This window comes from Quercus lobata, chromosome 2 (assembly GCF_001633185.2).
Source record: "Quercus lobata isolate SW786 chromosome 2, ValleyOak3.0 Primary Assembly, whole genome shotgun sequence".
In the NCBI taxonomy this organism is placed as follows: Eukaryota; Viridiplantae; Streptophyta; class Magnoliopsida; order Fagales; family Fagaceae; genus Quercus; species Quercus lobata.
Window position 1 is genome coordinate 33,340,589 of NC_044905.1, and position 27,737 is coordinate 33,368,325.

Consider the following 27,737-nt stretch of genomic DNA (forward strand, 5'->3'; position numbering starts at 1 on the left):
TTTAAGTCTTAGTCAGGTTTATAGATCAAGGAAGGCAGCTAGGGGGTTGATTACTGAGAATGAAGAGGCTCAGTATGGCCTACTTAGAGATTATGCAGAAATGATATTAAGGACAGATGTAGGAAGTAGGGTGATTCTGCAAACAGAGATGGAAAATGAGAATGCAGAGCCCAAGTTTAAAAGGATGTACATTAGGTATAATGCTCAGAAGGTTGGCTTTCTAGGTGGTTGTAGACCCTTCGTTGGGCTGGATGGATGCCACTTGAAGGGTAGGTTTGGTGGGCAATTATTGTCTGCCACTGCCAATGATGGAAATGACAATATATTCCCAGTGACAATGGCTGTGGTTGAGCAAGAGAACAAGGATAGCTGGACCTGGTTCTTGGAGCAGTTTGCTGATGACATTGGCAGGCCAGATGAGCTCAATCTGGTATTCATCAGTGACAGGCAGAAGGTATTATCATCTAGCTCATGTTTATGACTTCATTACATGCTTACCTTTTTACATGCTTACTTGCTAACATTGAATGCTTACTTGATTGCAGGGCCTTTTACCTGCAATGGAGACTCTATTCCCAACTGTGGAGCACAGGTATTGTGTGAAGTACATATATAACAACTTCAAGGTTAATCACAAGGGCATGGAATTGAAGAGTGTATTGTGGAGGTGTGCTAGCACAACATCAGCCAAGGAATTTGAGAGAGGGATGGACCATCTTAAGAGTTTGGATGAAGAAGCTTGGCAGTACCTGGCTGATATAGAGCCTGCACAGTGGACCAGATCCCACTTTTCTTCAAGAGTTTTGACAGATTGTATGGTAAACAATCTGAGTGAGAGTTTTAACTCTATGATTGTGAAGGCTAGAGACAAGCCCATCTTATCATTGCTGGAGTGGATTAGAGTTAGGCTTATGAGCAGGCTGTATATAAAGAAGGCTGGCATAGAAAACTATGGTGGCAATTTGTGTCCAAGCATACAAAAAAAGTTGGAGCAGTTAAAATTAGAGTGTAAGAGTTTCTGTACAGTTCCTTCTGGGAGGTTTGTGTATGAGGTTAACAATGAGAGGGAAAGGCATGTGGTGGACTTGGTAAATAGGACATGCAGTTGTAGAGTATGGGACTTGACAGGAATCCCTTGCAAGCATGGAGTTGCAGCCATTTTTGTGAATCGTGAGAAACCAGAAGACTACACCCATCCATGCTACTACAAGGATGCTTATGTGGAGACATACAAGACACCCATACCTCCCATGCCTGGCCAGTCTGAGTGGATGTCAAGTGGCCAACCTAAGCCTGTTGCACCTACTGTCTATAAGCCACCAGGCAGGCCACCCATGAAGAGGAAGAGAGATGCTGATGAGCCGAACCCTTATAAGGTGTCTAGAGGAAACAGGCAAGTGAGGTGTGGAAGGTGTCAACAGGAAGGGCACAATGCAAGGGGATGCAAGGCCAATGTCACTGGTGAGACAGCATGGGAGAGGAGGCAGAAATTGCAGAAAGGGAAATTTGTAAGTTTTTACAAATTTTTTTTATTCAAATGCAAAATTCCAATAACTGACACTGTAAAAACATGCTCATATTTGGTTGCAGGGAAGTGGAAGACCTTCTACACACAAACAAGGATCCCAGGCCCCATCTTCATCACAGACCCAATCCTCAGCTCAGCCCCCACCAACACATCAGCCTTACACTATGGCCTCATCCAACTAGGCAGTAGGGTCACAGCCACAAGCTCCATTATTAGGGCCACCAGCTCCATGGTCACAGAACCCAAGTCAATGGTACTCTTTAGACTTCACGTACACAGTTAGAGGAGCTCCTTGGTTCTCTTCAAGCCAGCCAACACCACACACCCCTACAAAAACATGGGACAGTAGACCACTATCATCACATGTACTGTAGTGTTAGGTTTGATGTTTTATTCATAAAACTGTGATGCTGGTAGCTAACATGTGAATTCTTGTACTTTGTAGCCTTCAAGACCACCTGCTACCAAAGGAGCTGCTTTGAGAGGAAGGGATGATGCAGCTAGAGCTCAGAAATGTAGAACAAGAGGTGAAAAGGCCAGCTGTGGTAGGAGAGGCAGGGGCAGGAGCAGGGGCAGTAAATGAAGACTAAGTCAAGACACTTTTGTTGCTATGTATAATGTATTAGGGTTATGTAGTGTTAGGGTTTTATGTAGTTTGTAGACAATGGCAGGGCAGACAATGGCAAGACACTTTTTGATATAGCTGTTCAAACACTTTTTGTATTTTTGTAAGTTTTGTAAACATTGGGTAGCTGCAACTGTTTTGGTTGTTGTACCAAATGCCTTATATTTACTAGTGGTTGATGAAAGACTATTCAATGCCACCTTAAAATATGTATACAATTTCCCAACTTAATGACAGGTGTTTAGAATTATTGTTCTGATTATTGCAGTTTGTCATATAAGTTATTATTATATGAGTTTGTTTATGTGTGCAGGGTGTATGTGTTGAATAGCAGGTGTATGTGTTGAATTTGTTGTCTTTTCTTGCAAGTTGACAGATTGTCATGCACTTTAAATTCACTTCAACATAATTGTCTTCACACAATGCACTTTAAATTTACTTTCAACACAATTGTCTTCACACAATGCACTTTAAACTCACTTTCAACACAATTGTCTTCACACAATGCACTTTATGCACAAACCAACACAGCTCACAACATCCAACAAAACACCAATACCAACAGCTTACAGCTCACAAGTAGCCAATTCACTTTAAATAAAAATACCAACAGCATCTAACATAAATAACACTCTATCTTAAAAAGGCTTATATTATTAAGTGGCTTCAAGCTAATAGCATCTACCACCTTACATAGTTCTCATTCTCAAAAAATTCTTTCATAGTTCTATTACAATACAATTGAGGACCAGCTTATATTACAACCCATCAGGCAGACTCAATCTCATCATTCCAACATTTTCACTTGAGCCAAAACATGAAAACAACATAACCAAAACAAAAAAAAACCATGACAGAATTAGTGCAATTCTGCACTTTCTCTCTTACTTTAAAGCTCTCACTGCTATCTCCTTGGCTTGAACAGAGGAAGCTCGAAACTTTCTCTCCCTCTCAATGGCTTTTGCTACCCTGTCTTGAGCAATTTCTGCCATTTGGGTAGCTTCTGCTGCTGCCTGGGTAGCTTCTCTTTCCCTTTCACGTGCAAGTTGCAGCTCACTCCGCAGTAAATCCAGCTTTTGTTGCACCAAATGGGCAGCTTCATTCCCACGCACACAAGTGGGATTATCAATCCATCTAAAGAAAAGGCACTTGGGACCAATCTATTCATAAATTGAATTGAACACGTCACATTCCAATCTCATGTGAATTAGCTAGATTAAGTAAAAAGTATACTTACCTTATATCGGCTACAACCCAGAAACCTTCTCCCAAAATTATCCACTGTCAGACTTGTTCTCAGCACACAAGTCTCATATGTACACAAATGCCCACATGAACCTGAGTAATTTCCACTCGAAGAAGACATCGATTATTAACTTCCTGTGAATCAACGCTATCATCAAAACTTGAAACCCCAGCTCAGAACCATAAAGCAGAAATGTCGTACCTGGTGATGATCTATCTTCGAATATTCAACGACTCAAGACAACCCAAAGTCAGAACCTCACCCTCACATGAAAGCACGATCAGAAAAATCAAAACCCCAGCCTTACAGGGATTTTCGCGTTTGTAGGGCTCGTGAGGAAAAGAGAGTGAGTTCGTGTTGTTTGATCCGTGTAATGTTCTAATTTGGCATAAAATGGTGTTTTTCTAACGTCTGAGAGTGGGTGGGTAACGGGGGGGGGGTAACGGATTGATGTACAGGTGGACAAAGTGATAAGTTTTGAACCATAGGTAGGCAATGTGAAAACGGGCCAAACCTCAGGTGGGTTTACTGTAATTATCCCAATTTTTTTTTGATTTTTTACCTTTTTATTAATACTTTATTTTTTTTTAATTTTGATGATATTAATGTTTTTTTAAATTTAAATTTGATTTTTTGACATACCGCTAATTCATCAATAAAAGTAAATTGTTGATGATCTTTATTTTAAATGATATTTATTGATAATTTAACCGAAGAATTCCAAGATTTTAATTCTAATTCTTTTAACTTAAAATGTAAAAAAAAAAAAAAAAAAAAATTAGCCCTTTTAAAATAAAATTTTAGCTATATACTTAAAAAAAAGTGAGTATTTTCAAAAACATGATTTGGATTAAAACAATCATGCTCTTAAATAATTTTAAAGTGAATATATGTGTGTGTTGTAACAAGATGGAAGTACACACAAAATACAATGAATTGAAACCCTTCAAAAGAATTGGCCAAAGACATAAATTATTTCTTAAAAAAATTGAATAAATGATTATTTTTTTAAAACTGGTTTTCGTAAATATAAGTTATTAAAAAAAAAAAAAAAACAAAAAAACAAAATTTTCGACTAAAAGCCCCTGAACCATTCATATCACGCCACGTCAGAACAACCAGTTTCCCTCCAGTTAACTTCTTACGATAATTACTTTTCAACTCATTCCGTACAGTTTCTCCGTCCACTTCTCTCTCTCTAATCAAAACTCGCTCACTCGCGCTCGAATGCGATCATCGTGACTCACCTCGACTCACTGAGTCATGAAGTGCCGATCCGTTGCGTGCATATGGTCAGCCACGCCTCCGTCTCACCGAGTCACCGCCACGGCGGTGCTCCACTCTCCTCCGACTCTCTACACCGGCGGATCCGATGGCTCTATCATTTGGTGGAACCTCTCCTCCACCGAGTCCGACCCGGTAACTCAACTCGCTCCGCTTCAAAAATCTTCCTTTCTATCATTACTCTTTGTTTTTTGGCTCACAACCTGTTTGTTAAAATCACTGAACCAAAAATTTTAGCTGAATTGCACTAATTTTGCACTAAAATACTTCAAATGGAATTTTGTTTTGGTTTTGAAATGCGGTTCTGTTTGTTTGCTGAGAAAATGTAGTAATAATTAAAATTTCAATCTTAGCTTGCCTCCTCTTCATTCGCTTTCTATCATTACTCGTTGTTTTTCGCTCACCACCTCTGATACAAAACTTTTAACTGAATCGCACAAATTATGTTCTAATATAGTTGGAATGGATTTTTTATTTTGGTTTTGAAATGCGGTTCTGTTTGTTTGCTGAGAAAATTTAGTAATATAGTTAAAATTTTAATTGTAGTTAGCGTCCTTTTAATTTGTGTCAGTCTAGTGCTATTCTTAGATTTAAGCAAATTTTCTTTTTTCAACCACAGTACTTGGCTGGATTAAATTCTTGTTTGTTTATAAATAATTTTGTTTCTCTATAATTTATAGAAAATATAAAAAAACCAGATTTTTCTTCCAGCAAAAATTGGTCATGGCCTAATGTGATAACTTTTCATTTGGAACAGGAAATTACGCCAATAGCTATGTTGTGTGGCCATGCTGCGCCCATAGCTGATCTCGGGACTTGTTATCCTGTTGTGGCGTTTGGAAATGAGAAGAAAGACTCTTTGACTAATGGTGGGGGGAACTCTACTTCTGGTTATTATGGTGCGTTAATCAGTGCGTGTACTGATGGTGTGTTGTGTGTATGGAGCAGAAGCAGTGGGCATTGCAGACGAAGGAGGAGATTGCCACCTTGGGTAGGTAGTCCATCCATGGTTCGAACATTGCCTTCGAATGCAAGATATGTATGCATTGGTTGTTCTTTTGTAGACACTGTCCATGTGTCTGGTCATCATTCCACTGACTCTGCAGAAGGAGGTGAAGGGTCAGTGGATAGAGTGTCTCAGCAGAGAAAACCACCAAAGTGTACTGTAGTAGTTGTTGATACATATACCCTTACAATTGTCCAAACTGTTTTTCATGGGAATTTATCTATTGGCTCGTTGAAGTTTATGGCTGTAGTTCCACCCACTGAGCATAGAGAAAAACATTCTGTAGTCATGGGTGATTTGTCTGGTAGATTGCAATTGGTTTCGATATTAAAGGATCCCCACCGAGATGGGGAGGTTGGGACTGGTTCACATAAAAGTTCTTCTCAGTCAGGAATGACTGTCTGGGCAGATGAATTGAGTGAGGGCGGACAGGTTTTGTCAATTGCAACCTGTGGGGATGTTATCGCTTTTGTTTTGCAAAACCGATGCGTATTTAGGCTGTTAGCCAGTGGTACTACAATTGGAGAGATTTATTTTGAGGACAATTTCATTTGTCTAGAAAGCAAGTCAGCTCAATCTCATGTCATAGGGGGAATGTTTCTTGAAAGTGAAGATTTTGGGAATGAGCTGAACAACGATGAACTAAATGAATTATTTTCTAAAAAATTTTCCGTGTGGAATAATAAAGGTTATGCAGTTGTGTATACAATATCATTTTCAAATAGCATATTCAAAAGTGAGCTACTTTGTGAGATCCCTTCCACTTCTCATCCCCATGATGTAAGATTGTCAGTTTGTTTAATTCAATTGAACTGCTATTTTCTTCGCATTGACTCACTTTGCTTTGGTGTTGAAGAACCTTTACAGTGGAAACCACACATCACAATCTGGTCACTACATTCAGAACATGATGACCACGGAAAATTGTGCTTGCAATGCAGAATGCTCGGAGAAAGTAGTTTTTTTGTTGATTGGATTGCGAACTCTACTCCACTTCAAGAAATTGAGGGCCCCGCTGGTTGGAAGAATGAGTTAAGTTCTAAGCAATCTTCTGGTCCAAGTTCAACGAGTGTTAATAATATACATGAAGATGATTATAATTATAGCTGTGTGCATAAGGGACAGATTGTATCTTCTTCCATGGTTATTTCAGAAAATCTCTACGCACCTTATGGTATTGTGTATGGCTTCTTTAGTGGGGAAATAGAGGTTGTAAGACTTGATTTGTTTCATGGACTTACTTCTCATGGTAATAGTCCACGATGTGCAGTGAGTTCACATGTATCCAGGCAATATTTTCTAGGACACACAGGTGCTGTATTGTGTTTGGCAGCGCATCGAATGTTGGGTACTAGCAAAGGATGGAGTTTCAATCAGGTTTTAGTGTCTGGTAGCATGGACTGCACGGTTCGTATATGGGATCTTGACACAGGAAATATCATTACGGTAATGCACCAACATGTGGCTCCAGTGTGCCAAATAATTCTTCCTCCATCTCGGACTGACCACCCTTGGAGTGATTGCTTCCTTTCTGTTGGGGAGGACTCATGTGTTGCTCTTGCTTCTCTTGAGACTTTGCGGGTTGAGAGAATATTTCCTGGACACCCCAGCTGTCCTGCTAAAGTTGTATGGGATGGTGTAAGAGGTTATATTGCATGCCTCTGCCGAAACCATTCAGGAACGTCTGATGCCAATGATGTTCTATATATTTGGGATGTAAAGTCTGGTGCCAGGGAGCGGGTTCTTCGTGGGACTGCTTCTCATTCAATGTTTGATCATTTCTGTAAAGGCATCAGCTTGAATTCCTTATATGGCACTGTATTGAATGGAAATACCTCAGTTTCCTTATTAAATCTTCCAATAATTGACGATGGAAGCTTTTCTCTTTCTAATTTAAATAATAAAGAGAAGTTGGTTACTTTGTCAAATGTGGTGCCAGGTATTACAAATATAATTGAGCCCAATACTTCCCAAGCAAATGTTAGTAAAGGAATTTCTGTAAAACCATATTTAACCACTCAATCAATCCTTCAAAGCATCAAGCCTTCCATCAAATGCTATTGTCCATTCCCTGGAATTTCAACTCTGAGTTTTGACCTTGGATTGTTGATGTTTCCCTGTCAGAAGCGTGAATCCACTGCTAATGGCAATGATAAGGCAGATAGTACCAATGTGAAGGAACAGGTTACTGAAAGACCAAGCCCACGCCACATTAATATAGATGATGGTTCTGATATGCATGGAAGCATGACTGATTCTATGGAAGAACTTGACTGGATTAGATCACTTGAAGAATGTTTACTTCGATTTAGCTTGTCATTTTTACACTTGTGGAATGTAGATTGTGAGCTTGATAATTTACTTATAACTGACATGAAGCTAAAGAGGCCGGAGAATCTTATTGTAGCTTCCGGTTTGCTTGGGGACAAAGGGTCTTTGACGTTGACATTTCCTGGTTTGAGTTCTATTCTTGAGGTATTTTGGATGAACTGTTTTAAATGTTGGGACATGTTTTCTTGTTTGGTTCCTTCCACTTTTTCCTGAGATGTTGAAAACAATATTTCAGCTTTGGAAATCTTCATCCGAATTTTGTGCAATGAGATCACTGACAATAGTGTCCCTTGCCCAACGCATGATTAGCTTGTCTCACTCTGGCTCCACTGCTAGTAGGTAATACAAAGGTTCCATACACTGCATTATATAATTTCTATTAGACTTATTATTCCTCATCCTGTTCAGTTATTCATTTTTTAGTTGCAATATTGCTGGAAATTTGTGTAGGAAAGGTAAGAATGTCAAAAATTTTGAAATAGCTAAAAATGATAAAGAAAAAATTAACTGGCTCCATTTTGGCTGATATCTGAAGAGGTTTGTGGACAATTTTCGTGATTAAAAGAATTGTAGGTTTGTAATCTCTTTGGCCATCTGGATATGAATATGTTCTTTAAATCAAGTTATTGTCTTGTCTACTGGGCAATTGTTGACTCCAAATGGTGAGCAATATATATATTTTGACTCAAAAGAAAACTTCAAATGAAGATTAGGTATATTTCATTCAGTTTACCTTAGGCCTAGCTGATCTTTTACTTTAAAGGAAGCCTGATACTAAGGTTGTTCTCTGCAGTAGAATAAATGTAATTACGGTGCTCAATTTTAATTCCTTTTCTAGGTTATTAGTGTAGCAATGTTCTCTCTAAATGTCAATCATGCCAACTGAGCATTTCCTCCGGTCTTTTTATTCCCTGTATAATCATTGTTTTCCCTTAGAAGTGATGTAGACTAGTTATATATATTTTTATTACTAATTTTTCAACATAATGGGAATTATTTGCAGTGCTTTAGCAGCATTCTATACTAGGAATTTTGCAGAAAAATATCCAGATTTGAAGCCACCCTTACTCCAGGTTCTATCTTGTGCTAATGCTTTTGTTATTCTATATTCCTTATCTGAACCTAATATTGTGTGAAATTGACTTAGTAAATATAAGACAAATATTCATGATGTTTTTCAATCTATCCGAAGGAGGCTCGTTTTTTATTAGTCCAGCCTTAATAATGTTGTTACCTTAAGAAAGCAACAAAATTACTTTTTTTTTCTTAATAATGTATCACATTATTTGAACTACTCACTTAGGCTGATGTCAGATCTGAATGAACTCCTATCAAGGAACTAGGTCATTAAATTGTGTTAACTAAATTACTAATTGGGATTTCCCTTCCTGATGTTCTAGAGGTGATGAGTACCTGAAAAGCTTCTATTTTTCAACAACTGTTTTGATTTGCTGTCAGGCACAGGATTCATACATTATAGGATTCTTCTCTGTGTATATAAATGGCTTCTCACCTGGTTTTTGTCTAACCAGAGGGTACAGAAGCATTCTATATTTTTGTAGTAATTTCACATGATAATTTATTATAAGCAATTAGATAACATGTGATGCAGATATATCTTCTGAAAGTATATACTGATTTTTAGTCCTCACTGTGCACATCTGATACATTTGGTTACTGAGAAGATTGCGATGTAGAAACAAGACTTAAAATTCTAAAACGATTGTTCCTGGTCTGAGTTCTCCCCAACCAATAATAGCATTAAATAAAATTAGTAGTTCAGTTAATTGCAAAACTCCAGGTAAGATTTAATTACATTTTATGTGTATTAACAGGATGGAATCCTGACAGCCTGGTTTCAGTTTTTTCAAATACCTAACATTTATCCTAATGACCTTCATAAGTAACTTTTTACTTATTAAAAAAAGCATTTATCCTTGTTAGAAGTATGTGATTAAATAATTAAATTTTCCATATCCCAATAGCTTAAGTTTTTAGGATAATCAATAATTTAACATGGTATCAGAGCAGGAGATCTTAAGTTTTATCCCATAGCTTAAGCTTTTGGGACAATCAGTAATTTAACAATCCTAATGTCTGGTGAGAAATCATGTGTGTTTCATTGTTCTAGTATTCTGTAAGATAATATGAGAAAAATGACTTCAAGTTGAGCTAGTGGCATGGCTGAGTAGACCAGTTAGTTTTGGTTAATTTTAAGTTATTTATTTCTTATTCTCTGTTTTACAGCTTTTGGTGAGTTTCTGGCAAGATGAAAGTGAACACGTACGTATGGCTGCTCGTTCTTTATTCCACTGTGCTGCTTCACGGGCAATTCCACTTCCTCTACGGAGTCAAAAAGCAACTGATCAAGCAAATATGAACTCTCTAATTGGAACCAGAGAAAATGAACGTGACAAATTAGACAAAGAAGGAACATCTGCTAACGGATTGCATTCTGACCAGCTGCTGGAAACACAAGGGATATCTCAGGTTGAGGAATCTAAGATACTTGCTTGGCTAGAATCATTTGAAATGCAAGACTGGATTTCATGTGTAGGAGGAACGAGCCAAGATGCAATGACTTCTCATATTATTGTTGCAGCAGCATTGTCTATTTGGTATCCCAGCCTTGTCAAGCCAAATCTTGCCATGCTGGTTGTTCATCCATTAGTGAAATTGGTTATGGCAATGAATGGGAAATATAGTTCTACTGCAGCAGAGCTCCTTGCAGAAGGCATGGAAAGTACATGGAAAGCTTGCCTTGGTTCTGAAATACCTCGTTTGGTTGGAGATATATTCTTCCAAATAGAGTGTGTTAGTGGCCCATCAGCGAACTCAGCTGCACAGAATCCAGTTATTCCAGTTGCCATTCGGGAAACTTTGGTTGAGATTCTTCTTCCAAGTTTAGCACTGGCTGATATACCAGGATTTTTAACTTTTATAGAGAGCCAAGTCTGGTCTACAGCATCCGATTCACCTGTTCATTTGGTATCCCTTATGACACTCATCAGGGTTATCCGTGGTTCTCCAAGAAGCTTGGCTCAGTACCTTGATAAGGTTTGTATGGCCAATTCCAATTAAGCAGCAAATAGTCCATGTGCTTTTGTTATATTTTTTTGGTGGGGGGGGATTAAAATGATGAAATTTTAAATTCATGACATCATGCAAAATTATAGAAAATTCAGCATTGTGTGTAGCAGCATAAAGGAGGCACGGGTGATGCCATTAATGTTCTTGATATATGGTTTTGAGATCTGTTAGATTTAGTATGTCAGGTTGGAATGCTGATGATAGGATTTGGAGCCTCTATATGAGTCATTTTATATATTGCTTTACATATCTTGGACTCTTAGTTTGTTGACGTGTATCCTATTCTTTCCATGTTAAGATAATTACATTAAGAGTCATGATTATTGTGTTTGTATGCGCTTATGTATATGTACTCAGTTATAACCGCTGAATGAATAATTTCAGTAATCATCTTTTTATTTTGTATTGTGTTTGTTTCAAATCTTTTAGGGAAGTTCGTGTCATAACTGCTTGTTGCTTCACACATTTGGTTTTTATTCAAATATTTTATCTGTGGGCTCATGCTTCTATCACTTTCCTTTTTATTATTGTTATGCGCTTATGTATATGTACTCAGTTATAACTGCTGAATGAATAATTTCAGTAATCATCTTTTTATTTTGTATTGTGTTTGTTTCAAATCTTTTAGGGAAGTTCGTGTCATAACTGCTTGTTGCTTCACACATTTGGTTTTTACTCAAATATTTTATCTGTGGGCTCATGCTTCTATCACTTTCCTTTTTATTATTGTTATTACTTGATTGGTGGTGACTGATCCAATTCCACAGGCTATCAAGATTTGTAGTCCACCAAAAGTTAACACCCTTGCTGATCCCTGTTTTTTTTTATCTGTCTATTGCAGTTATTCACAATGCTGAGGAATATTTTACTTTTCTTAAATTTAAATCAGTTTTCACCACCGAAAAATATTGTTATTGAGTCAATATGAATTTATATATGACATTTGGACAGATTTGCAGGTGGTTAACTTCATTTTACAAACTATGGACCCTAGCAATTCTGTCATGCGTAAAACTTGCTTTCAAAGTTCAATGACAGCCTTAAAGGAAGTTGCACGTGTATTCCCGATGGTAGCCTTGAATGACACATGGACCAGATTGGCTATTGGGGATGTGATTGGAGAGCTCAACAATGCTAGCATTCGGGTATATGATGTGCAAAGGTACTAGGAGATCCAATATAACCTTTTCCATTTAAATGAATGCACAAATGGGACTAACAGTGTTGGGTTATTAAATATGTCAGACCTCCAGCATGTTATCAAAAAAATCCCTTGCATCTCCCCCCCCCAACACAAAAAGTAAAAGAAAAAAGAAATACACAAGCATGGTTGGACAACCATTTAATTTTTTAGTTTTTGAGCATGGGCAAAAGCCTAATGGAGCAGTGCCGCTTGGAGGTAGAAGGCCTACAGATCATGATCTTCTTTTCCTGGAGGCAAGGCAATGACAGTATCTGGGGAATCAGGAAAAGGAACTTGGGAAGCTGATGCTATATTTTTGAGGTCCTATTAATTATAATTAACTCAAAAATTGGAGAAAAACCCATGCATATAGTACTCTGTTTAGGTGATTAATTATTAATTAGCTTCCAAGCTGGTGCATATGTTATCAAATTAATTATTTGTTTATATGATGAATTGTCTGTTGGGGTCATATTTAATAAAAAAAGACTTATTCTTCATATACAACAATAACAACAAAGCCTTCGTCCCAAAATTCGGGGTCAGCTATGCATCCTTGACAGATCAATTCTTCATATATGTGGCACAAATTTATTTTAAATTACTTTTGATCTTTAATTTTTCTCAATACAAGCAAGAATTTCTTCTTCCTGACACCCTTGGAATTAGTTTTATATTTCTTATGTACTTTATATGTTTTTCTTGAACTGTTTCAGTCATCTTGCTTCTTGTATTTCTTTTCAAAGATTATGGAAGAGAACAATTGTTTCAATTTTTTGTGTCTTTTGACTTCCAATGTAGTGTGATGAAAATCAAAGTTTTGGATGCAATTGGACCTCCTGGCCTTCCAACTTTGCTTGCAACAGCATCAGAAACGGTGGTAACTACTGCAATTTCAGCTTTGAGCTTTTCGCCAGATGGAGAGGTACTTAATTATTTGCTGATAGACTCTAGAAACACAAATTTTCCTTTTCATGCTTGTTCATAATACAATGACCAACCTTACTTTTCTCTATAGCATCTTTATTTCTGCATGTATTCACTTGGCAGATAATTAAAATAAGATTTATTAAGAGTGGCAATGTCTGAACAAACCTGGTAACCAACCTGATTTAGAAGGTTTGGTCTTGATTCTGGATCTGACTGACCAGTGCCAACCCAGTTTGCTTTTCTTTTCTTTTTCTTTTTTTTCTTTTTTTTTTAAGAAAAGAAAATATTAGTCTTTTCATTTTTTGTTTGGAGATCTCTATAATGTTAAGTGCCATTATATTGTAGTTTGAATAATTGTGAGCTAGCAGGTTTAGTTAGATTGAGTGATTTTGAACCATTAGTAGAATAATGGTTAAGTGATTAATTAACCATTACCAATCAATTTAAGTTTTTGGGACAAGTTATTATTTATCATGGTATCAGAGCAAGTGGTCTTAAGTTTAAACCATGTCTGCAATCTACTTATCAATTTTAAAGTCGTAAATTCCATGTGTTTGGTCCCTGCACTTGGAATTTTTAAATTCGTGAAGGGTAGATCTAACACTCCCCCGTACGTGTGGGCCTAGACTCTCTATCAATAGGTGGGACCAACATGTGGAATTTATAACTTTTAAATGGGAGGTAGATTAGAGAAAATTCAAACTCAGGACCACCTGTTCTGATAACATGATAAATTACAACTTGTACCAAGAACTTAAGCTTAAGCTTATAGGAGATGCTAAATCGCTTAACCATTTTTCTAGCATGATCCTTCCCAAGTCTACTCCATGGTAATTTATCTTTTTCTTATAGATTAAATTGGGGCTTAGCACGTATATGGCAGGGGCAAGAATTATTTGTGTTGTGAAATACATGCAAAATAATAAAATACCAAGCACCAGAACAAAAAAAGAAAATTACATGGTTAGGCTAACTCCAAGCCCACCTCTACGGGCAATGCCAACCAAAGTTCATTATTAATAATAGAAATTACAACCACACAAACTGTCACAAAAAGACTCTCAAACATAAACTAACCCAAAACCCCAACACACCCAAAGGTGCCCTCACTCTAACTCACTAGGCAAAGCTAGTCTTTACCTCTCACAAGACAGTTTTGCCCAGTGAGTTAGTTCAAACTTGTTGTATTCTTCTTGTTCATAATCTTTTTGTCAATTCATTATTTGACTTAGTTTCAACCATGGCCAGCTGCATTGATCTTATTCACATTTCAAAATTAGGCTTTATTATGCTCTAGCTGTCTAGCACTTATTGTTAATGGATTCTAGTCCTATCTTTTCCAGTTGCCTTCTCCACTGATTTTTTGAATTGGTGAAGTTTAATTTGTATCCTATTAAATGCAGGGGCTGCTTGCTTTTTCCGAGCATGGGTTGATGATCAGATGGTGGTCATTGGGATCTGTATGGTGGGAAAGATTGAGCCGGAATTATGTTCCTGTGCAATGCACCAAACTGATCTTTGTTCCTCCATGGGAGGGACTCTCACCTAATTCTTCGAGGTTGAGCATCATGGCAAGCATAACGGGAAACGACAGACAGGTCAATTCACAGGTATTTTTCCTTTGTGTTATCAGTTATGTTGCATTTATAGACATGAATTTTGAAGCTGATACTACCATCTATCCTCAAATATATTTCACTTTAGTCTGTTTGATTATGACTTCTGCCAATAATACTGCCATCTATATATTTTGCATCCATCTGGTTTTGTTGACCCACTAAGGATCACTGCAAGTGTTCCTTGTTGAAGATAACACCTTTTTATCTTTCTTTTTGCAGGAGAATGCTAGCAGTGTGAGTCATGCGGACCGCTTGAAACTGTTGATTCATAATCTTGATCTGTCTTATCGGCTAGAATGGGTTGGTGAACGGAAAGTACTTCTTACAGGGCATGGCCACAAGTTGGGTACTTTCCAGTTATAAGCATCATGTCATGTGGATTCTCACGGCCAAGCTCTTGGAAGATTTTCCTCATTTAAGTTCGGAGCCCAATCATATGGCATATTCAGTTCAGTTCTCTTACCAATAATTTTTTTTTTTTTGGGTTGGTAGAGAAAATTCTTCCAAATTTTACCTGCTTGAGACGTCTTTCTCTTTAGTTTAATCATTGACATCAAGCTTTTGGTGTGCAATTCTGTTTTCCTAGACCGAGTCTTAGAGAAGGGTGTAGATGCACTCTTGCGACATGAACAATTCAACACATGTATTGTTTGTTCAAAGTAGATAGCTGTGGAGGGTATGATGTATGTATTTGATTATTTGTTTTTCTTTGGCTGGAAAAGATGAAGGGTGATATGCACGTGAGTCTTAACAGTAGATGACTGAATTTATTAGAATGCACTATTATGTTTACTGATATACTGTGAATTTCCTGTTGTAGCCTTTTCCAGTTTTAGATGCTTCAGGGAATATCTTGTAAAGATTTTGAAACCGTTGCAGAAGGTTCCACGGGTGGTAAGAAGTATTGTGCAAAACAGGTTGATGGTTTGCTTTGGGTTGAAGGAGAGAAAAGATGTGCGGAGAGGGGAGATTTGAGAAAAGGTTTAGGGTTTTGTTAATCAGCCACTCACCTGTGCTCATATTTGTATAATTATATTAGAGTGATATGGCGAGATTACACGAATACCACTATGGTAAATAGAAAACGCTGCTAAGGTAAAATAATGACAGTAATTATAACACTCCTCAAACATGCCCAACTTAAAAAGGTTGACGTTGAATTAGGCTTTAACTAAGTGCCTTGTGAGTATGTCATCTTTTTCTTGATAAATTATGAGAATGTCATGTAAGCGAACCATTGCCACATTAACATATATCGAATAAAGTAACAGTCTCTCATGGAAAACAAATTTTTTAGTGATGAAGATGGAAATTTGATTGTCATAGAATGTTGCATAGAAAAGTTGGCTTAAGTCATGAAAGGAGAGAGTGAACTCTCAGAAGCAGCAGTATAAGCCATAGCTCAATATCTAGTTTCAGCACTAAAACGAAGGTGAAAATAGCCAAATACCACATTTTTACAAACTTTGTGGCAATTTAGCACTGTTTCGAAAATATTTAGCAATCTACCACTTTTTCAGTATTTGAGCTTCATAAAATAAAGTTTTGATTAGTACTCGAGTTCCTACTGAGTTTGCCGACATGGTATTGGCTGAGCTGGAATTTTGCAGATTAAAAAATGCCACCAGGCTCGATGGTCTTAAACTCAAGTTCTTTGCTGACTAAACTCGAGTTCCTAAGACATGAGTACTGTGTTTTTTTACATACACAGTACCCGAGCTCCCTAAACGCGAGTCTGGCTCGGGTTCCAGGATTATTATAGTCCACCATACTCGAGTTCAATGAACTCGGGTTTGTCTCGAGTACTAGGCTCCACAGACTCGAGTACTATGCAAGTTTAAAAATCACTCCCTGTTTTAACACTCATTCAGTCTAACTCTCATCTCCCTCTCTCTTACTCAGTCTTACTCTCTCAATCTCCCTCTCACTCTCTCAATCTCGCTCTCAGTCTCCCTCCCACCTAATTTTCTCTCACTTACTCTCACTCTCGCTCTCGCTCTTGCTCTTGCTCTCACTCTCACTCTCCCTCTTGCTCTCGCTCTCGGGTGTACTCTCACTCTCAATCTCGATGTTGATGATATTAAGGTCTTTAGTTGGTGATCTGCATCTTCAATTTCGAATCACAAGGTACATACTCAATCTTACTCTCAATATTTGTTTGACCATTTGGTTTAGGATGGTTTGGGGGTTAGGGTTATTTGTGGTAATTAGGATTGGGATTAAATTTAGATTTGACACAGGTTACCTTTTCTTTTCCTTTCTGTTTTCTCTTGGACAACATTCCTCTTTGGTAAGTCAAAATAGGACAATAACCTACTTCTATCTCGATTATTGATTATGAGTTATGAGAAAAATAACTGAGATATATATTCTAATCGTGTATCCATTGTTTTGCTACAATACAATACAATATGACATGCATAAATATAAGAGTTCCTATATATAGTTTACGATTAGTTTGACTTTCCAGATTTTTGAATTCGAACTTTGATTGTTTCACACTTCTTTTACACACTTTCTATATAAATCATGTGTACATTATGTGTTAAACGTACACACTTTTAAAAAATATGAATACTTCGATATGTCTTTGCATAAAAGTGTGTATATTGTATGTGCAAAGTATACATTAGGGAGTGTGAAACAATAATTACTTTCCTCTAAACACAAGTCCTAACTCCTAAGTGAACACTTCCCATGAATCACAAAATTAAAATAATCACAAATTGTGAAATTGTTAACCTCATATAGTTTATGAAAAGTTTGATTTAAATCACATTGTCTCAAATAGTTTTATATCAACCTTATAGTTTTAGATAAATATCTTTTAAACCATTGGGGGTTACGGTTTGGGGGTTAGGTTTATTCTTCTATGCCCAAAGTTTCTTATGGTTTTTTACACGATTTAATCCTTGTCTAGTATTGGTAATTGGGATTAAAGAATAAACCATTGGATTTGGACCTGTTGATAGTATTTTATCTTGATGTTTTATGGTGTTTAAGCTCCTATTTGAATATCTTGTACTAGGATGCATATTGTTGTATTTTATTGCTTTTAAGTACAATTGGCATAACTGTTGTATGTACTCAACCAGTAGTCACTTAATGGGCCATTGATCACCTTTAATTTATGCCAGATATGGACCCACATCGAGCGGGACCCTCTGTGAGTACTGTCTTGACAAGGCAGCCTGAGCATTGTTCAAGTTTGTTTTGGGATGCTCCTTCGGTAGGCAAGGGATGCACTTGTCCAAAATCGTACTTACTAAATGTACTACAAAGATTTTTATTACTATGCACTTGTCCCTTGCATTGGCATTTAAGTTTGAAGTGTAATTATTACGTGCTTATTGAATGCTATTATTACTACAATGCTACTCTGTTTGTAGGAAGTGCTAGGTGTATTGATTTATCGTCATCGATTTAGTGGTTTGCCTAAAGGTGGGTTAGATCCACGGGTTGCCGCTTATATCATAGATGCGGGGTTAGGTGGGCTACTTCGGGTCCCAGATATAAACCTTGACCATGCACTGATCACGGCGTTGGTGGAGAGATGGCGGCCAGAGATGCACTCATTCCACTTGCCCCACGATGAGATGACCATCACGCTACAAGACATGGAGGTTATAATGGGGGTACCTGTAGATGGCTTGCCGGTGGTGGGATTTACCCGTATGAACGATTGGGACGACCTCTGCGCCAAGTTGCTAGGCCATAGGCTGTCACGCAAAGACGTCGATGCTAATGAGAACACCGCAATGCTGTGTGGGGCTAGGTTAAGAGCGTCTTGGCTTAAGTCACGGTTTAGCAACCCCCTCTTGGCTAGCGCCACTGACTTGCTTGTGTAGTGGTACGCTCAGTTTTACATACTAGAGATGTTGGGTGGTATGCTGTTTATGGACAAGTCTAGCGAATGGCTCTCAGTCATGTATCTACAGTTTTTCAATCCAATCAGCAATGGAAAGAATTATAGCTGGGGTAGAGCAGCACTAAGTTGGCTATATAGACACCTCTGTAAGGCATCAGAGAAGACAGCCAAGTAGATTGGCGGTGCACTGCTATTGGTGTAGTTGTGGACATGGGCCAGGTTTCCACACATATGTCCTGTGATGAGGCATCCACACCGGGCACTACCTCAAGTCCACTTGCTGTTAGGTATGTAGGATCTTAGATAGTTATCGTTTTACATTTCCGCATTAACTTTTTTGCATGGGAATTATGTAAGTAACTAATATGAAGGTTATGTGTGTGTTGTTTGCTAGATTGAAAGGGGCTAAGTGCACAACTAAACATGCAATGCACGTCCTACGCGCCTATCATATGTCGCTTGCTTCGCTACGGCCAAATCAAGTATCGTGCGTTTGGTAGGGACTGCTTTGGCATGTAGTTGTTCTGTTTACAGTTTGCTTTGAAATGAATAAACATTTTGAGTTAAACTTTTTAGAATAGAGATATGTCTTTGTATTATGTATTATTCACATTAGTTACACATTTTTTTCTAATTATATTGTTAATACAGTTGTTTGCATTTGTTGGATCATTGCAGATTGTCTAGGAGCCATACAAGTCTGTGTTAGGTTCCTTGCCCGCATATTGAACGGCAAGCCAACATATATGGAGGTCTATCATGCCAATCATACATTTTTAGGTGGTCGAAGGCCATCACCCAGAACGTGTTCTTTGACAGTTTGGGATGAAGCTAGGCATACCAATCGATGTCAATACTTTACTTGAACTTCACAAAATAACACTCCAGGGCAAGCAAGACAAAAACTAAGTTGTAGAACATGCCACGCATATTGCTAAATGGGCTACGCCATAATTGCCGATGCACTACTCTTTCATTGGGAGATGAGCTATAATGACAAGTATATGGTGTGGTTTCGTCCCCGCACTCGACACCATATTACAAAAGAGACCTTGTATTGGGACACTTTGGTAAGTTCACAAAGGCTTTTCTATTACAAATGTACCTCGCTTCGCATAGTTTAGTTCAACCTACTAAATCTTATTTATCCAACTTACGCATGAAATGGAATTAGGAACGTTGGTTTTTCAGTTTATGTCAATCTAATTTATCCAATTTTTTTCATAAGTTGATTTTTATGAATTGTCAGTTTATGTCAATTTTTTTCATTTAGTCATTATTTTTTATTGGAAAATAGGAACTATGTCATGGGACAAATGATATGCATAAAATATTATAAAGAAGTATAAATTAATGGGAATTAAAAACAAACAAAAAAAATACTCAATAAAAGCTACTAGAGAAAGGATATCACTAAGACCTAAAACCTAGGATCATTTGAACGATGTTCTTATGAAAGCTGGTTTCATTTGAACCAATTGGGCTTCCACGACATTATTCTTGGTGCTACTGATGAATTTACCACTTTTATTAAAGGGCTCTCTCTATATGTAGTGATTGTTATTAACATTGTATTGTAGGTCAAGAGTATCTCACTTGCTAGTCGAACAATAGTACAATAAGACAATCTCTCTCTCTCTCTTGAAAGAAAAAAACTTTCATTTGTTAGCGGGCTTGGAAGGTAGATAGTGAAGTTACAAGCGTTGCTCTGTGATGTCAACCATTAAGAAAAAAATAGCGTTACTATGCCATACTATTTAATAAAAATTGGGTCTTAGAATTTGTATTTGTGTCAAACTAGTATCTTTTTTTAACCTGTGTAAGTAATATAATTTGATATGATATTAAATTTAATCATAGGTTTTAAAATTTTCTATAAATTAATAAAATATTTAAATAAGAAATTCACACAAATTGTGACTAATACTCCACCATAGTAGTTTTTTGAAGTTAATGTTGGTGGAGTATTAGTCACAATTTAATTGAAGGAACTTGAGTTTGCTGAGTTTGAGTATTTAGCAAGTACAGAACTCGAGTTTGCTGAACTCGAGTTCTATACTTATTACGCAGACCAACTTACTGGTGTCAACCATCTCAATTAATGCATAATGAATGGTACTTGAGAGTTCTAAACTCGAGTATTTTTTTTACTTTAAGAACTCAAGTTTGTTAAACTTGAGTACCCCTTAACATTCTAACCCCTCGCCAGCTCTCAACCATTTTCAATATCTACCATTCCTACTTTATTTCCTTTAAAGAAGCAGAAGCCTTACTGATAGTTAGGTCACCATCTGTAAGTCTTGGATTCTCAGTGTTAGTGTCTCCATCCAAGACCAATGTGTTGTCCATTTCCACCTTTGGGTCAACACTGCTATGATCAGTACATAGAGGTAATAGTTAAATGCTTAGTCAGATTGTCTTTGCATGTGGTTCGTATAAAATTTTTGTGCATGAGGTGTATTTCATGTAATGAGTTTTAGATAAATATTAACTATGTACAATTGCTAATTTATATACACACACACATATTAATAAATGTTAGTTGAATTCCCAATTAGTGCCAAGTATAGTTCACGTGTGGCTTAATTGTATAAAACTCATGTGGTTGATAGATAAAGGTAATATGGTATTCTATTGACTTTTATAGTAATATAGGAGTTCATAGCAATATGAATTCATTACTCAACAAAAAAATTGGCTTAATAAAATAAAGTCGAAATGGTTGAGTTTTAATTATTTATATGTGTATAATATATATATATATATATATATATATATGGGGTTAAGTGTACATTATGTCTATGTGTATAAATTATTTGTATGTTCGAGATTCAATTATTTATATGTGTATACACGAAGTCGAGGAGGTTGAATTTGAATTTGAATATAAATTCTTTTTACCATACGTCTAATTTATTTAACTAGTTATAGATTATGACAACTACAATATTATTTAAACAGGCCAGTGATGGATTTTCATTATTTCTATGTGTACTATGATGGAGAAACGTATTATCATGAGTTGCATGGGTTGGCATACCAAGGCTCGAACCAAAAGTATAAATGTGTTAAGGTGAAGCGTGGGATAAGCCTTAGGAAATTGTAACGAAGAATATTGACAGCAATGGGGTTGAACCACTCTAGGCATAACATTTCTATCATGAATTGAGCACCTCAATGGGTTGCAGACACCTAGGTTTTCTACAATTCACTACAATTATCGGGTGGCGCCGAAGTGAAGATGATGTGGGAATTTGTTGAACAAATGCTGGTAAAGGGATTCATTGCTTTGGATCTCTATGTCATTGTTAAGCCCATTATAGTAGAGGCTGGAAAGGGTTCACAACATGCCGTTTTGTATGAAATTAGAGATAAGCACATCGACTCAATACCATTACATTCTTATCAAGAGTGTGCAGAGAACATAGGAGATGGGTATGGCGGTGAACCATGCCAGACATTTTCGCATGTGAACTTGATTGAGGAGGAGAAAGGCTACCACGAAGTGCATGAAGGAGAGCATTTATCTCATGATGAGGTGCATGGGGGCACATTTGAAAATGAAGATGATCACGGACTTGGTGACAATGCAACCCATATTGAAGTTAATAGGGATGAGTTCGAGAAGCTCCTAAATATCGTGGGTGAACATGAGGATATTGATGGTATCGAAGATGTGCTTGTAGAAGAGAATAAAGACACGTGCCCCTGTCTTGATCCTATGCTAGAATGGTTCACCAAAAACACTTGGGATAATATGTTTGATCCATCACTGGTTATGCAAACGGTAATATCAAGTTGCCAGCCTAGGTAGCAGCTAGTGAAAGGGATGGTATTCCCGACTAAATTGGCGGTGCGATGTGCATTGACTTGGTACGCAGTGCGGGAGAATTTTAGCTTCAAAACTGAGCATTCAGACTCAGAGAGGCTTATGGTGAGTTGTGAGGATGATTCCTATCCATGGTCAGTCTGTGTGATCTGTTGTAAGGGAGACAATGTCTAGAAAATCACAAAATGCAAGGGCTCCCACATGTGCGACAAAATTCTAGATGCTCATGATGGTCAGATGCTTGATTCGGCGTTCCTAGCATACGTACTTAAGCGCTATATACGAGAAGACCCCGCATATAAGATAGAGTCCTTATGCCACCTTGTTTTGGCAGACTTAAAACACGATGTATCTCACTACAAGGTATTCTTTAACTTACATTCTTTTTTCAATACAACGTACAGACATCAGTCTTCATGGAAGTATAAGAATGATCTTTTAAGGGGGTTAGGTCACAGGTTCATGCCTCTCTTTCCCAAGACCTATGAATACCTTATATTATGAAAATTGAAATTGAAAAAAAAAAGAAAAAAGAATAAAGGCTAGGTGGTGATTTGAAGTATATGGTAGCAACCTGTTTCGTGAATCACTAATGCATGTGACACACTAAATGTTTTGTGAATTACTAAATGCATGTGACACACAAATAATATCTGATAAGCATCTTCATTCTTGACATTCTGATTAAACAAGCATCTATAGTTTTAATAAAAATAAAACAAGAAAAGGAAAGAGAAAGAAAGATTATCTTCATCTTATAGCCTTAAAAGTCTTGATTTGTTTTCTTCAATTTAATTATTTAACTTGTATTCATTTCTAACGTAATCATTATGGTTCACCTACAAGGTATGGGATGTCAAACAAAAGGTCGATGTAGCTATATACGAGGATTTTAAGGAGTTGTATACAGAGTTGCCGCGTTTTTTGGCAGGACTGAAAAATGCAAGTTCGGGTACAAAGTATAAGTTACTAGTGGATGATAATTATGAACGAGGAACCTGTACATTCAAGTCTGTATTTTGGGTGTTTCATCCATCTATTGTTGGGTTCAAGCACTACAGCTTGTGATTAGTATTAATGCAACCTACCTCTATGGAAAATATAAAGGGAATTTGATGATTGCAATGGTGACAGATGCTAATAATAAGATTTATCCACTAGCCTTCGCCGTTGTTGAGAGCGAGAGCACAGAGATTTGGGGTTGGTTCTTGGCTTGGTTCTTGGATTGGTTTTTACCAATCAGAGCGATCTGTGCGTCATATCTGACAGACACCCTGGGACACAAGTTGTCTTCAAAGACACTAGTCAAGACTCTTTGCAACCTCCCATAACAGAACATTGTTACTACCCCCGTCATCTATGTAGTAATGTCAACATTAGATGGAACAATGAAACTTTAAAGAATCTAGTATGGAGGGCAGTAGGTGCTACCCAAGAGTGAAAGTTCAAAACCACCTTCGAATTAATTGAAAATGTCAACCAGGTAGCACACACCAATATTTCAAGGATGTGCCCAAAGACAAATAGGCTCTAGCTTTTGACAAGGGTTACCGTTATGGGGCGATGACCACAAACGTCTCTTAGTGCTTCAATGGTGTTCTAAAGGGTGATCGCAGCCTGCCCATTACGGTAATGGTGAAATACACATGGTTTAAACTGAATGCTTACTTTGATGATCGTCGCAATAAAAGCATAGCGCAGTTGAATTCGAGGAAAAATGGTGTAAATATGCATTGGATATCCTCATGAGAAATAAGGAGAAGGCAGAGCATCACAGGATGACAAGATTAAGCGCTCAACAACAATCATATCAAGTAGATACACCGCATAATCCAGGGACTGCTGGTGGGGGGATCACACACATGAAGTTAATTTGCTACAGAGAACTTGCACATGTGAGAAATGGAAACTGTACAAGATACCATGTTCACATGTCATTGCAGTTTGTAGTAGGTATCGACACGATGCAAAGCAGTACATTGACCTATGCTATAGCGTGAATGCACTATTCCGCAGCTATGCTCATATTTTCCCTGCGTTGAAAGATAAATTATCATGGCCGAATCTTGAAAAAACTCAAAGGGTCATCCCTAACCCTCAATTGATTCGAGAGAAAGGCCGCCTTGTCTCAACAAAGATCTAGAATGAGATGGACGAGGGTGAGGGTGGGAAACCAGAACCACACCATGGAAGGCGGGGGGGAGGGAGGTGCAATGCGGGTTGTGTAACCAAGAGGTGCATAATCGAAGAACATGCCTTAAGCGAAACGAGGTACCGATGAGTAGTAGTCTCGCAGACTAGGTATGCTAAGTTTAAACCGTGGCATCCTTCTAAATGCAACTGGAAACAAAATGCATGATATATGTCATTAGATAAAAATGCATGCTATATGCCATTCAATTTTTATATGCATGATATATTGAGTGTCGTTTGATGGAAAAGATGCCTAAAATAGTTGCAGTGGAACCAATAGCTAATGAAGAATCTGGCCTTGAGCTGAATGAAGAAAATATTACGAAGGTAGTATTTCATTTTCAGTAAAAAATTCATGCATTATAGTTATATCACAGCCATTAGAGCACTCAAACCTTCTCCCTTTTTGCTTTGTAAATTGTTGTACCATACCAATGGACTGCATAGATAGTAGGTGTAAATGCACTTTTAGTCCTTATATTTTAGTTTTTTTTTTTTCATTTTAGTCTCTACATTTTAATTTTATCACTTTTAGTCCCTAAATCAATTAACGCGTTTCATTTTGGTTATATCTGTTAGCCCACTAACAGAAATTGCTTCGGTGGCAAACTGAGTGCATTGCTGGCACATTAAATACTGACGTGGCCAATAAAAAACAATTATTAGCATTTAAAAAATGCCATGTCAGCTTCTATATATATCAAAAAATTTATAAATCAATTTTAACAAAATTAAAAAACAAAAAACAAAATTAAAAACAATAAAATACATCAATTCAGATCTAATTCATTTTGAACAAGAACACAATCACAGATTTAAACATCAACACAAGAACATAAAGCACAAACCCAGAACTAAACACAAAAAAACACAAACTCAAATTTAAACATTAACACAAGATCACAAACACAAAGAACACAATAACCTCCAAAGTCACCAAACCTCCATGGCAGAGCTCCTCAAGCCCAACACTGAGCATCAACGCCGCCACCACGGCAGCGAGCTCCTCCTCACCAAGCTCTCACCTAAAACCGAGTTCCCTCTCTCCTCGATCTCTACTCTCCCTAAGCGACAAGCTTCATGGCTAACCCCCAAAGTCACCCACTTCAAACATCAACGCCATCATAGACAGTGGTTTATCCCTCAATCCCCCTAAACCTGAGCCAAAACAACTCCCATCTCTGATTTCTACTCCCTCACTCTCAACCTCAAAACCCATGTCTGATCTACCACCTACGAAGGCACTAGACAGCGTGTGACCTAGCAAAGTAAGGGTGTGGAGGCTAAGGGAATCTTGGATCAGCCAAACACTAAGGCAGTGGTGGCGCATGGGTTCACACGCGGTGGCACGTGAACAAGTATGTATGTGCAACAGAGGGTAAGAGCTGATTTGTGTTCTGTGTGCTTGTGTCTGAGGCTCTGTGTACACGTAAAAGTGTGTGTGTGTGTGAAGCAAAGAGTCACAAAGTGTATGTGTTTGCAAAAACAGAGAGTAAGTGTTGGGTTATTGTGTTTGTGTGCTCAATGTTGTGAGACTTGTGAGTATGAGAAAGAAGTGTTTGCCACGAATTAGAGATAGGGTGTGTGTGGTGACTCTGTGAGGATGTGTATATTGTGAGCTTTAGAGCTTTAGAAAGATGAAAGAGAGAGGGAGATTTTGGTCTGATAAAGAGATCTTTAGAGATTTTCGTTTGGGTAAGCAAACCCAAATCTACGATCTCTCTCTCTTCACCCAACCTCCAACCCAATCGGCTCCCTCCAACCATTTCTTGAGAGTAAATGGTTTATGTTTGATATTGTGTTCTTTGTGTTTGTGATCTTGCGTTAATGTTTAAATTTGAGTTTGTGTTTGTGTTTTTTGTGTTTTGTTCTGGGTTTGTGCTTTATGTTCTTATGTTGATGTTTAAATCTGTGATTGTGTTCTTGTTCAAAATGAATTAGATTTGAATTGATGTATTTTATTGTTTTTAATTTTGTTTTTTCTTTTTTAATTTCGTTAAAATTGATTAATTAATTTTTTTATTATTTAGGAGCTGACATGGCATTTTTTTAATGCTAATTAAATTTTATTATTATTTTTTAATTGGCCATGTCAGCATTTAATGTGCTAGCAATGCACTCAATTTGCCACCTAAGCAATTTCTGTTAGTGGGCTAACGGAAAGGACCAAAATGGAACGCATTAATTGATTTAGGGACTAAAAGTGGTAAAATTAAAATGTAGGGACTAAAATGGAAAAAAGCTAAAATGTAGGGACTAAAAGTGCATTTACACCTAGATAGTATTGCATTGCTAAAATGCAAAAATTGTGTTATTTTTCTGGTTTTGCCTTCAATAATACTTGTCATACAAAAGGGTGAGAGAGTAAGAGTTGGTACACAATAAGGATTTGAAAAAGAAGCCATATTTCACTTGGGCTGAACAAGTAGAATAAAATTGAGAGGGGTGAATCAAGGAGATACATTAATTCTAATTGTTATGAGTTTTGAATATATGGAACGTAAACATTGTTTCATAAAAAAACAACAACCAAACCTTAGTTCCAAAATCCAGTAAGATTCAACCACATGTATTCTTTTACACCATTCTATAGTATATATTTGAAGTCTTGGTTGTTGGCTATGGAAGCATATAGAATTGATACCTAATAGGTTAACGTCACTGTTACTTGACTCTTACCAAGTGATCGGCCACTAGGGGCCAAAGCTGTAGTGATGATATTAAGAGGGTCCTTCATCTTTGTTGGCTTTTAAGTAGTTTTTCTAGAGAGGCAATGATGAATTTCATTAAATAAGGTAAAAGCATTCATTGTAGGGCTTAGTTAAGAACTTCAAGACTTGGAAAAACTAAATCTGTAAATAGTTGATACTTGATAGTGATGCATTACCAAGCTACTTAAGTTATCTTTGGCTAAAAGCTAGGATTCTCTTTTGGGTTGAGTGTGATCTTAAATAGTGAATTTCATAATTTCTGCTAAATCTACTAAATCTGTTCTTTGATGGTTG

At 37.3% G+C, this 27,737-nt stretch overlaps 1 protein-coding gene across 2 annotated transcripts; it reads left to right on the forward strand.

The window, feature by feature from the left end:
- Positions 1-4,555: 4,555 nt before the first annotated feature.
- On the forward strand, positions 4,556-15,625 carry LOC115975386. Of its 2 annotated transcripts, XM_031096144.1 has the most exons (9): positions 4,556-4,818; positions 5,441-8,164; positions 8,256-8,359; positions 9,024-9,093; positions 10,268-11,077; positions 12,070-12,272; positions 13,095-13,218; positions 14,627-14,833; positions 15,062-15,625. In XM_031096144.1, exons 1-9 carry the CDS (start codon positions 4,663-4,665, stop codon positions 15,203-15,205), a joined length of 4,542 nt encoding a protein of 1,513 aa, XP_030952004.1. In that variant the 5' UTR covers positions 4,556-4,662; the 3' UTR covers positions 15,206-15,625. The 2 variants fall into 2 exon arrangements, with proteins under 2 accessions (XP_030952004.1, XP_030952005.1); XM_031096145.1 differs by lacking the exons at positions 13,095-13,218; positions 14,627-14,833; positions 15,062-15,625 and having other exon boundaries at positions 12,062-12,240.
- The last annotated feature ends 12,112 nt before the right edge of the window (positions 15,626-27,737 follow it).